This window comes from Sturnira hondurensis, unplaced genomic scaffold (assembly GCF_014824575.4).
Source record: "Sturnira hondurensis isolate 20B ecotype Veracruz unplaced genomic scaffold, ASM1482457v3 Scaffold0001872, whole genome shotgun sequence".
In the NCBI taxonomy this organism is placed as follows: domain Eukaryota; kingdom Metazoa; phylum Chordata; class Mammalia; order Chiroptera; family Phyllostomidae; genus Sturnira; species Sturnira hondurensis.
The window spans coordinates 12,077,340-12,090,893 of NW_028074503.1; the positions used below are offsets into that span (position 1 = coordinate 12,077,340).

The window sequence follows — 13,554 nt, forward strand, 5'->3', positions numbered from 1 at the left end:
ATCATTTTCCATTTGAACTGTAAACTTACTTTTGCCCCACCCTCTGTATGTACTCACTTTTTTTTTGCCAGTCTACTTTCTCATTCTCCAACACATGGGAATGGGCTAGCCTAAATGTGTCTTTGAGATGAATGTAACCTCTGAGAGAATTTCCTGGTTAGGAAAATAATCTAAATAATTTTTAATGGACACAAAAAAACAAATTATAATTTGTTTGTAAACTTTTTCAGTGAAGGAACTCCATACTAATCATCACTTTAGGAAATAAGGAATTGGCAGATTTAAAGGGACACCCATGTGACATCAATTTGCTTGCTGAATATATCTAAAATACAACAAAAATACATACAATTAAAATATTATTATAGGAAAAATTATTTTCCCAGTCAAACTGCCTTTCTTGTGAAAATGGGCACTGAATTACTCTGTGAGTGGATATTCAAAATTCACTGCCTCCTGCCTGAATAAATGAGATGCTCTGACTTGTTGAACTGTTTCAGTCTACCACATTTTTATTAAAATGTGAGATATAAATTGCCATTATGAATAAAATTACTCTAAATCTCACTATTTGACACTGAGGCTACCTTTATGATCTGTTCCATCTGGGTTTAAATGCATTCTTTTCTGGCACTCTGAGCAGCTCATTAGAAATCTTGTCACCGCTTCTCTTGGTAGGAAGGCATAGCTCTCTGAAATCTGCAATGATTCACAAAATAGAAGTGTTATTATATAAGCTGGCTGAGTGTGATTCAACAGAAATGATCACTGTATTTCCAAATAAGACGCATTATTCCATAATGGCAGGAAGCACAATGAAAGCATGCACTGCATACCATGCATCATTTCAAGAAATATCTATCCAACTTGATTGCATGTTTCTTAATAATAATTAATAACACGATGTGGAGAAAAAAATCAGCCACATCTGAATGGATATCGGATTATATTTCTGCATTGATTTTATTAAGAATAATCACAGTGTAGAGATATTATTGTGAATTTTCCTTATTAAAAATCACCAACATTGTTTTTTTAAAACTTACTGCTAGCATCATCAATATTTTATCCAATTTTACAAATATATTTTAAAATTTTGTCCCAAGTAGAAACAATAAACTTTGGATTTTGTGTGAATGAGCATTTCTTCATTATTGCTTTTCAAAATGTTTTAAGGGAAAATAAAAGAGAATTCTACCCGCATTCACATATGTATTTACTGCAGTGAATCATCCCTTCCACAGAAAATGACACACCTGGAAATGTGCTTTGGCTGCCTGTTCTGTTACTTTATATCACATCTGCATAATGTCTGCCTATAATAGCTCGCACCCATCGATTGTCAAAACAAGCTTTCCCAGTGCCCTACCCAGAGCTTCTATTTTCAGAACTATGATCGAGAGTCAACTTACTTTCAAAAGCCAAGCTATTTCTCTCATCGAGACAAATAATTTCTGACATGAAACTGACAGACTGTTCAAAGTCCCTAAATACAAATTAACACTGACTCAGACAGCACTACTCAGGAGTCGGACACAAGCACTGGTTTTCCACCACAGCACGAACACTGGCACATGAAACATGAGATAAGCAGGGAGATGAAGTTGCGAATTAAACAGAAATGCCACTGATGGTTTCTCGGGTACACATTTACTGTTGTGAACACTAATACACATTATGTTTGTAGAAAGGAAAAAATGTGCACCTCATGTATAAGAGAATAAAAAGCTACGCCAACTCCATTAATGGTGATGGGGTCACTTCTGCTTATTCCCGCTGTGGAAGGAGCACAGCCTCGAGGAGACCCTGCATCGAAAACTATAAAGCATGTTTTCCTGAATTTAATATTAAAATCAGTTTGTGTCACTGGGCCTATCCCACTGACTCTCAGGAAAAGAAGCCACAAGTATACCAAAGAGAAGGCACAAGTCTGTAGTTAAAGTCTTCCATGGACGATCCATATACAGGTAGTCAAAGTTCAACTGCGCTAGGATCTGAAGTTTAAAACTCTTGATTTTAATATAAGTATTATTCTTAAATTAAGATGTCCAGCTTCTTTAAAAAGTACTTCTTTATACTATACAAGGAAATGTGAAAGAAAAGCAAAAAAATCTGAAAGTATTTCATCAAACTTTTTGTATTTGCTATTAAATAGGAAAAAGAACACACACCTTAAATGCCCATTCTTTCTTTTTCATGCTCTTTCTTTCTCTATACGCACATGCACACACACAAATTTGATTCCTAGTGCTCTATTCTGAGGAGGGGAACTCACAACTTTGCCATACTTATTTACCTGATTAGAGATAATTTTTTCTGACTCTCTGGAAGTCTGTTTCATAAGAATGCATAAGTAAAAAATGTTGATGATGCACACCCAGTCACTATTATCTTTTAACTCACAGAATTGTCTAGCCCATTGGAATTAATGGGGCTGAGCAGTAAATTCATTAACAAATAGGATTTGAGAAGAATGTTCCATTGATCTCTGTAGAGGATTTCTATTAAATCTTTTCTCTCCATACATAAAAAGAAATCTTCCATTGAAAGAAACACAGGCGAGTGGCACGGTGAAGAGACGCCCTATTGGCTTCTGCGGTCCTGATGCACCTGCCATGGTCTGCCCTTTCCGCCCTGCGAATACAGCTTTTGCGGGGCACCCCTCCCAGGCGGATTTATAATTGATTGGACTCCTCCACTGTGCTACTTGTCCTGGCTCTCTTTAGCTCCCAAAGAATCTGTCTTGGAACCCTTGTTAAACACATTACATTTCTTTTGTCGCTTTATTCTGAGAAACAAGTACCTGTAATACACAAATATGCTCGTGTTTATGGGCACCTGTGTGCATAAGGAATATAAGGTCCCATTTGTATCTTAGAAAAGATTTTTGGCAAGCATTTTGCCACCTTATTCTCTGCGGTGGTATTCTGGCACACTCTTTGGCATGCTACTATCTGGTATATACATGTGTGTGGATAAAGGCTCTCGTGTGAGTGTAGTTTTCTTGGAGTTCAGAACCCAGTTTATGGTGAGACCTGCCGGGCTCCTCACTGTCCGCATCTTTCCCTCCCCGCCACTCACTCCCTGGGACCCACTACCAAGTCTTCTCAGGCACAGGGAGCATAAATCCTCCAGACAGACTCTTCAAGTCTCACATTGATTTCTGAAACAATATTTCTCCTGCCATGGAGGTGAAAAGAGAAAAACATCATTCTTTTTTTTTCCTCCTCTACAATTTTTCCTCCCAGATCCCTTTGTAATGGAAAGTTCTAAGCAACCTTCATTGCTGGGCTCTTAGAATATTGTTTAAAATGAAGAATGTCCTTGCAGATCCTTAAATTATGGTCATTAGAATAATTACATCTCAGAACTAAAGCCCTGTGATGAAATTCTGTCTTTTAGTCCTGTCAGTATCCTTTGGTAACCCCATTCAGAGATAACAGGGAACACTTACATGTCAGGTCTCTTTGGAACTTGAAGCCTAGGCTGAAAGACCCTGTGGCCCATGCTCTAAAGAAACGCCCTGTTTCCATGAATGTTTGAAATGCTAAGCTGACTTTAAATAGATGTTCATAAATGGTGATAAAACTCAGGGACATGTTCTTCTAGGCTGACCATTCATCAGAGTTCTAACATCCTTCATGCAATATGTAAAAGCAGTTGCAAATAAAACCTAGCAGCAAGGGACAGAAATGGGAAAATATTTTGATTCAGATACTTGAGATGCCAATCTACTAATGCCATAATTAATTATACAAAATGCCATAACCATTTATAAATTTCTATTTCCTTGACCCACTTTTCAAATCTAATCACTTCTCTCTGTTTCTAGGATAGAAATTGGACTTTATATACAGTACAAACATTTGCTAGAACATTGGCAAGGCAAATACTTTGCTTGAAAATGTGTTCTTAGAAATATTTTTATATCTGGGAATGAGAGAGCATACTTTCCTAGAATTTGTTATGAACACAGAAACAATCATCTTCTTAATAATATGAACTCACATTAGCCTTGCTCCCTCTGAACTAAATACTAAGTGGCCACATACATAGCTCACGACAAAATTAAGCATAAAGGAAGGACTAGAATATAGCCACAATGAATCATATAAACTAATGACCTTGACATTATTTATCAGGTTAAGTACGTTGAGGTATCTCTTTATTAGAAATGTTAGTTTCTATAAATCTGGACTTGTTTTATTACATGTATATAGTGCTTTATACTTTTCTTTGGGTTTTTGTATCCATTAATATAAACAATGTCTAAAACAGATTTTAAGGTAGTGTTTTGATAAATAGATTGACTAATAAAGAGAGATGAAATGAATTGCCACTGTTAGCAGAGAGCAAAACAAAGAGCTGAGACCCAAACCTGATCTCCCAAATCCTGTTAACTCTATAGCTCATATAGTCTATTCAAGTCTCTCTCTATAACTTGAATGGACCACAGTGGGTTTTTCGACAGGCAGATTAGACAGATGCTTAAGATCCACAGAAAGCTGGACCATCAACATCGGTATTTTAAAACTTTGCATTTACAAAAATGCCAGTGTATTATCACAAGACAAAGCCAGCACTTGCAAAACTTCCTTCAACTTGAGCTCTGGCTGAAGTTCCATTGGTGTGTAGCTTTAAATGTGCTGTGGGGGAGGGGCTGGGCGCGGCAGCACAACGTGACCGGTGCCCCGCCTGCAGCTTCTCAAGACCTTAATTATGGTTTCAATAACAATACTGAGTTCTAAGTCCGTTAAGAGTGGGATTCATCAGTAAGGCAGAAAATAGTAAGTCATATAACAAATTATAAGCAGAAATGATGTCTCCTATCAAAGAATATGGTAATAGTTCTACATAAAAACCCTACACTAAAGCATCCTTTGATGGACTAAACGATAAAATTAGCCTCTGGAGCAAACACGGGGTAGGACAGTGACCTAATGACAAGCCGATCCACCTGAAGAAGGCCTACAGCTCAAGTCCCATACAGGGTACTACATTATAGATTCAAGTTTTATATTGTACATGGAACGCATTTTAAATTTTACATAATTTAAAATATATGTTTTAAGTATAAGTATATAATATTATATCTATAGCACACACTTCTGAGAAGTTTACTGACAAATATAATAGAAAGGAGGATGGGCATTTTACCTTGCCAAAGTCCTGGCTTTCTGAAGAAAAAAACAATAGTACTTTCGAGAAACTGTGCAGTTATAAAGACAAGATTCTGGCAGTTCTCACATGTCACTCGCCTTCCTCTCAACACCGTCAGTTAAGGTAAATATGGCAGTTATCCAAAAAAAATTGAAATAAACATAAAAATGAATTGCAGACTTTTCAGGAACAAATCCCTTTCATACTTGGATCTGAACACATGAAATAATACAAGGGTGGGCAAAAGGTAAATTTACGGTTATAATACAAATCAATAATGTAATAATTAATATTAATATTAAAATAAATTCTGTTTCACCTACTCACAATGGTAAACCTACTTCTGCCACTCCTGTATAAAGTTATAAAAATTAAAGAAGTTAATTCATCAAAACAGTGTAATAAATTATTGCCTTGCTGTATTTTTTCAGACCATCTCACAATTATATGATGGGAGTTCATCTCATTAACTCCAGCCATAAAGTTTTGTAAAGTGAGAGCAAAACTGATAGCAGAAAACTTTACAACAGGAGTATTTGCACCGGGTCTCTCTTCCTCAGTCCCCAGAATCCTTCCTCTCTAACTTTAACTGTGCTTAATTTCTGAACATTTCTAATAGAAAGGCCCTCTAAATCTACATAAACCTGCAATTCCAAGGTTCCTGAAATGGTAAAGAATTGACAATTCTCGAAATTAAGATGCTCATTTATTATAGGATCACAATTACCAGCTTTGGCCCTTTCACACAAAAGGAAATGTTTCCTAAATGTTATAGGTGTGTTTCAAGTTTTCAGTTAATTCTGTGCTTAATAAGCAGATTATGCTAAATAAGAATTTTAAATGGATTTTATCATTTGACCCTTGAAGCAATCCCAAGAATAGATTATTATCTATCTTCATCTCTAACAAATGAGGAACTAAGCTTGAAAGAGGTTACATAACCTGTCAAACCAGTAAAAGAGCAAAGAGCGAGGGCTCGGGGCTCACGTGATAATCTGGTTTCACCCCTTTAATCACTATATTTTATCACCTTTCCTGGTCATCAGGACTAAAAAAAGAAAGAGACTGTCTCATCCATAAAGAGTTGCAATATTAACCTCACAGCACGGGTTAATTAAGCTAAAAATTTTTAAAATGTCCCCTGGTGTGAGGTTCTTTAGAAAATCCTCCAAGCAGTTTGAGGTGACCCTCTCTGAATGGAAGGGGCAGCCAAGCGCTCTGTACCTTGTCTCAGGTTACAAAGTTCCACTAGAAACACATCAGACTACACAGTAACAATACAGAGTTCCACCTGGAGGAAATTAACAGGCCATCTGTTCTGTTTCAGCAGAACTTCCAGCTAAAGTCCGTGATTTTCAACTGGGGATCCACAAGACCTGATTTCTTTTTCCCTCACATTGTCAAACAGAAAAATGATAACAGCTGACACAACAACAGCCATCCTGTGTGAATCAAAATCACACCTACTTATTTTTGTCTAATCAGCAAAACATATATTTTCTGGTGTGCCACAGAATTTTAGTCATTAGTTTATGAATGCCCTGAGATAAAAAAGAATGAAAACTCTAAACTAACCAGTTTCTAAAGGAATAGGACTTCTAATTGTTAGAAGAAATTCACCAGTAAGAAGTCATTCTTGGTGTAAGATGTACACCTAATTCATGAGCTGGAAAGAGACACCAAATTGTGCTCATGAATCATGGGCATAAGCAATCACTTTTTAAAGCAAACAAAGCAAAGCAAAACAAAGGGCTAAATTCAAAAGATGTATCAATGTCACTAAATACTAGTGATTTGGAAAAGTCATGAGCAAGTGCTGAAGTTCATTATAAGTTCGATTATTCCACACAGCGATGCCCCGGCACAGTGCGCTCCATTTCATTTTACTGTAGAGTCAAATTGGCCTAATCACAATATTGTTAAAAATTAACTTCTCCACCTTTGCTTTATAAAGTGAACTTAGAGAACAGCGATGCTACTTTTATTTTACTGGAATAATAACATTAAATCTCTGGTTTTTGCCAGATACCATGCAGTAGCCTCACAGAAAACTTCTCCCCTGGGGCCAAACATTTGACATTTTCCCAAATGAGCACTCTTGGGACTACACATAAATAATAAATTATAAATAATATCCTAGTGAAATGTGTTTATTTTATCATGCGTATTATGATTTTTAATACCTAATTTTTAATATTCTATCACAAACCACCTGCAATGTACATAATGGATAATGACACTACAGAAAACGTATTTTTAAAAATGAATAAAACTAAAATATTCTTCAACAGAGCCTTTAAATCCAAATGCTGTTAAAAACTCCAAATGTCCTAATTCATAAAGGCACAGCACAGCGTAGTCCAGGGACACCCCAATCTATCTGAGGAAGTCAAGTCTCAGTTCTGGGCAACATCTCCGATTCAAAGCAGACCACTCTGCCTTTATCTGGTTTACTCATTTTATGTATTTAAATATTTTGAAAGGAGGGTACTAGGTTATACCCCCACACACACACCCCACACCTCGCACATGCTATTACATTTGGCCGAAGCATTTTTAGACGTATTATAAAATTGAAATGCCCAGCCAATGGTTTGTTCTGTATTTATATTGGTTCTCTTTTACCCATTTCATGCATGAGAAAAGATGAGTAGGAGAACATCTTCTACAGAGAAAATTATTAATCTGTGGAGGTGCATGTGAAACAGTCTTATATGTGAAGATATTTTTCAACTACACATTTATTTATTAAACAAATATCTATTAATGCAAAGGCACTGTAATTATCTCTGAATTCTGATAAGTAAAATTCTTTGTCACTAATGCCTGGATATATCAAATTATTGAAATCACCTATTGGTAATTGTTTGCTTAATTTTGAAGTGATTCAGAAAAATACTTTTATCTGGGTAATATAAATATAAGTACTCTTTGGCAAAAAGGACATTCATAGTAATAATAAATTATACCAAAAGCCAGACATCTGGCTTGTGTAATACACTTGCATTCGTATTACTGATAAATCTGTTTCAGAGCTGGCCAGACGAGGGGGCAGAGGAGGGGTTGCCTGAAGATCCGGTCACAGAAAACGCCAGAGGCGATGGGGGGTGAAGCCACACTGCTGGTGTGGCATGTGACAGATTCCCCTACACCCCGAATGGAACACGGCAAGAGGGGGCCCTGTACCAATGCTGGCTGGCGAGGTTGCGTGACTGAGGGAACAGCCGGCCCACTCCCTCCCAGAACATGGCATCAGGGGTAGAAGCGGACCTGCCTCTGGGAAAAGGACGGCGTTGGCTGGGGAACTGGACTCTTCCAAAGCACACGGAATTTTCTACACAAATTTAGAGATTACAAAATAGAGGGTAGAGAAAAACACGAAGCTGCTTCTTCTCACTCGCTCTGTGGGGGTGGGGAGGTCGGTGGCCAGAGGGCTTGTGGACCAATGGGCAGTGAAAGCCCCGCCCGCCTCCCTGCAGGAAACCCTGGCAGCTGGTGGCACGGATGGCGTGTGCGAAGACTCCAGAAAGAGGTCTGAGTTCCAACAGCGATGAGGAAAAAAGCTGAGCAGCTTGGAGGATGACTCAGTGGCGCCTGCAGTTTTGCAAAGGGTGGTATTTTTAAATGGGAGAAGGAACTCCTGACGCAGCCTGGACTAGTCTGGCAGAGGATGGCACGTTATTATTCTCTGGGTGTTCTGAAGGGGTGGGGCTCTGAGGCACTGGCCTGCCATTCTTCCAAAATTGTGCAGCTTGTGCCTAAATGACCTCTTTCCTTTTTTCACCAAACCTCTTCCTCCAGAGTTTGCCTATGAACTGGGGCAGTCGAACCCCACTTCTGTTTGGTAACATTCGCTCTGGACCTTAAAAATTTTTGCTCCAGAATCCTAACTACTATTTCAGAAGGACGTTGTGCTGTGTTGTAGCTACTGTGGAACTTTCCAACATCTGCTAAATAACCAGCGAATTTCCTGTGCCTTAATAATCTCTCTAATACCAAACCAGGATGCTGCTAGATTGGTCCTTTAACTGCAGGCTCATCACTGCTCCCCTGGCCGAGGGGTCTCACATTGTGTTTGGGTTCCTATCAGCCCTACAGTGTGGCTTGTTTTCTATGACTCGGACACTGTTATCCTGTCCTCCAGTACGCTGTCTCAGTTCCCACCACTGTGCACTGACCCTTCGCCTTCTTTCTTCTCCAATCATCTTCTACATGCAATTTTCACACCCACTCACCAGCTCCCCTGGCCTAGTCAATAATGTCTTGGATTGACTTTTAAATAGGATTAAGGTTGCGAGCTAAACTACAGCATGCACAATTATATTTGAATTCCAGTTAAGTTGTACTATTGGAACTAACATATTAAAAAGTATTGTTTACCTGAAATTTAAATATAACTGAGCATCTTGAATCCTGTTAAATCTGGCCATTTTACAGTGTACGGTTCTCTAAAATGAATGCATGTTACCTGCTTATGTCACTTCTTATCAGTTAGAAGCTGAAGATAATTTTAAATTTGGAACAAATTTAAATATGTTAGGAAAATCTGTTAGGATTTGTTAGGAAAATCTGAGAATCTACCAAGAGCAGAGGTGAGAGGCAGGGTAACAATAAGTGATTTGGGGGTAGTATGGAGGCAATTGGAAATTACAGTGCCCATTTAAAGCAATGTTTTCCAACTTTTTAGAATAACAGATATAAATACATTTTATATCATAAGCTAAAACATAGACACATTTATATAATGTTCTCATCTATTCTCTTCTACTTCACTTTTTAAAAGTAATCACGACCCGCTAAGCTGACTTGACAACTTGCTAATGAGCTGTGATGCACAATGTAAAAATCTCTGGTCAAAAGCAGAGGACTGCTGTTTGTTGATCCAAATACACTTGTTGTGGTGCTGAGAGACCATGGTGGTTCTGTGGTCAAGCTCAAATGAAGACTGGAAAATCCATAGGAGGTCTAAAGCAGGTAGGCCCGCCCATCTTAGGTGGTTCAGATCATATTTTAGACAGCCAAGAACAATTTGGAAATCTGAGGCAAATGCACCACATGCAGGTGAGAGGAACAGAAAGTGAGCATGGTGCAGTGACAGAGGTCACTATCCTGCAGGGACAGAGAAGTGGGTACCAGTGTGAGGCAGGAGGCCAAGACACTCAGTTTGCGTGAAGGCACGGAAACCCACAGCATGACCAAAAGAAACCACAGAGAGGTAACAGCATCCCAAGGCCACATCAGATGAATCTGACATGACATCACTGTACATTAGTAGATCAAGATATAGGCAAACAAGAAGTAGAATGTGATTTAAGTTAATATAATTAATCAATTTTTATCGGAAACCATTTTTGACCACATTGATACCACTTCAAATGTAGCTATATTGCTTTACAAAAAAACCCAACCTTTTCTTTTGTTTTATGTAATAAAGAAAATAATAGTGAACATTTTTGACTTGGAGTTGCATTTTGCAATAATTAAAAGAGTTATTTCAGCAAATGAGTCAGTATCAAAAAGAGATAGACTCAAGTTACAGCTCTGAAGCTGTGGGGTGCTATTTTGTGTCACTTCTTATGGTAAGTTATTTTGCTGTTAAGGAACAGATTGTCATAGCAGAGAATTCTTATTTTAGATGAAAAAAAATCAGCAGATGGGCACTGAGAAAAGTTTTTCTTCATACATGTTTCCTAATAGTAAAATAAAGAGAATCCATAAATATTGCACGTAAATAAAATGACTCAGCAAATCAAATATTTATCTAATTACTTACAGCGTGAAGAGCTACATTAAACTATGCAGTCACTCTTGGGAAGTATGGTCATTGACTTCTCTTGATTTCCCCTGAAGAGTGTGTGATGTGATAAATTAATACGTTACTGGGGCTTTGACGAGAACAAGCAGAGTTCAACTTTCCTGGTCTCAAATTCATCGGCACACTTAAACTCTCCCAGCTTCCTGTTGCAGCCCCCTCTGTTGAAGTTTCCTTCACTAGCCCCTGCTAGTCGTGGGGAAGCTGCACTTCTTTGGAAAGAGGTAGCTGAGAATACTGATACTGTTACTGCGGTCATTCAAAGCAGCAAGAATTAGCCATTGTGGGGGAAACGGAAGAAAATGGAGGAGGTTAGACTTCACTCCACAAGGGAGGCTAGTAGGTCACACAATTCTCATATGCAGGCAAAGTGCAGAGTCTGTGCGATGACAGTGATGTACCACAAACGCAGAATTCATTGTCTGAATTCTTGAATTGCTCGACAACGGGCAGGTGACAAAAAGATTTTTCTGAGATACTAAGTAGAGAACTGGTTTCATTTCTAAAACGTCTCTCAACTCTGGGTGTTTACTGTGCTCCAAATGAGACTTTGGAAATGGGAGGTAGGGATGCACTGTATCACAGTAACTGGGGCTTGTGTTACTGGAACCTAACACTCAGGGGGTAAGGATGTTAAATGGCCTGGAGTACGTGAGGCAATACCAACTGTCTGCCCCAAAGCCTACAGAGCCCTATTGAGAAGTACTGCTTCAGACCATACAAATAATTATGCAACTATAGATACGTATAACAGAAGATGTCATCTTTGCATGTTCTCCACTGAAGAGGAACAGCACCCCAAGACAGAAATTCCTTGGTCCAAATCCCAAATTGTCAGAAGCAGCAGCTAAGCCACCTCCTTTCCAAGAACTATGGTCAAGGAACAGAGCCATGCCCGATGTGGCCAGGCTATACATTGATTGGAGGGGACGTTCCCAGAAGAAAGAAATTGGAGGGGAAAATAAGAAGTAGATCAGATAAAAAGATAAAAATAGGTAAGGGCTGATTTCTTTTTACACATCATGAAATTAGTTAAGACTGTTGCTGATAAAGCTGGTAAATCTCAGATCTGGGAAAGTCATGAATAGAGACATGGGTGCGTGGTGCCCACAGGTCACAGAGGAGCACAAATGAAACTGGAAGGAAACAGGCCTTTCAATGTCTAATTAATAGGAAAGAAAGCTACTTACAGTATCTGTCACCCTGCAAACAACTTCATACATACCTTTTAAAATGTCTCTATTCACCTCAATATAATAACATGTTTGAAGGAATTATTATGTTAAGAACTTTATATGTATTACTTCTGAGCTTCAAAACAAAGACATTAGTCATCCATGCCAAAATCACGCACACAGAACTTTATCAGGATTTAAACCCACGTGTAGCCAACATCAGTGTGGGCACCATTTTCTCCCACCTCACACCAGTTCTTCCTATTACATTTTATCCAAATTAAATAAATATATAGGAATAAACAGGTGTAAATGCATGCATTTTAGATATTCAAAATATTTTATTTATTACACCAGCACAGTACCCAGGAATACCTAAATCTCTGGGTCTGAGAGGAAAGGTTATTAAGTGTCCTGGGCAGTTTTAAAAGCTGCATTGGCTCAGTTTCACCACAAGGGTGCACTAAAGTAGCAATTTACCATGCTGGCCATAAAGAGTTAATGAGGTTTCTCCAAGGTTAATTTCCCTTTCGAGGAATATATCTATTTACTGAGTCATTATTGTTTAACATGAAAATTGATAGTAAGATTTGTGACGTTAGTTGATGATTAACTGGTCTGGGTGAGCTCGCAGCTTTTGAGGGTCTCACCTGCTATGCTCTGAGTATGAAAGCATTTTGTACTTAGTCCTGTCCACCTATAATCAGTGATAATCCTAACTGCAGCTGCATTAGAAACACAACAGTTCTGATGAATGGCAGTGCACTGTTCTGCTTTAAGATAGCTGTTTAGTACTCTAATTGCCATGCCCCTGATTTTTTCCCTTCTGAGATGTTTCACACCTCTGACTTATTAGTCTGACACCTTATTTTTAGTTCTCCAAAAGAGGGCCCGCTGTAACATAAGAGTGCGTACATGGGTGTGAGAGTATAGCTGACAAAAAAACAAACCAATGTGTTGAAAAGCAAACAGAAAGCACCTGGGTTAAATATTTTTACCTTAATTCAGAGCCTCCGAAGTTGCACAAATCCTCGTGACTTGTAAACGTGACTTGTACAGAGCAGTCTTTGCAGCCTGGCTACAGCTTTGATTTAATTTCATCATTTCTATTCATAGTAACTTTATATTATTTAGTTAGCATCAGAAAGGCAAGGATTTCATGGAGACAAGGGGAATTTCCTCCTTCAGCAAGTACTTCCCGAGTACCTATTATGAGACAGGTCTTTTGCTAAAACTGTGCCCACACGGTGACCTGGGAAACAGACGTGATCCCATCATCAGGGGTTATATATTTTTAACAACGACTCTAGCATAAAAAAGGAAAGACAACCAAATGAAAGGAGCCTCACAAAAGTACCATAAAATACCTATAATTGATTAATGTTTTATAATCATAAGCTCTCTAAG

At 38.3% G+C, this 13,554-nt stretch overlaps 1 protein-coding gene across 5 annotated transcripts in view; it reads right to left on the minus strand.

Moving 5' to 3' along the window:
* NOL4 (nucleolar protein 4) overlaps positions 1-13,554 on the minus strand; it is a 295,984-nt gene that overhangs the window by 209,591 nt on the left and 72,839 nt on the right. For all 5 annotated transcript variants that reach the window (XM_037032650.1, XM_037032640.1, XM_037032677.1 and 2 more), the window contains one exon: positions 588-699. In XM_037032650.1, the coding sequence (XP_036888545.1) occupies positions 588-699 (112 nt within the window). The remainder of the gene's footprint in view (positions 1-587; positions 700-13,554) is intronic.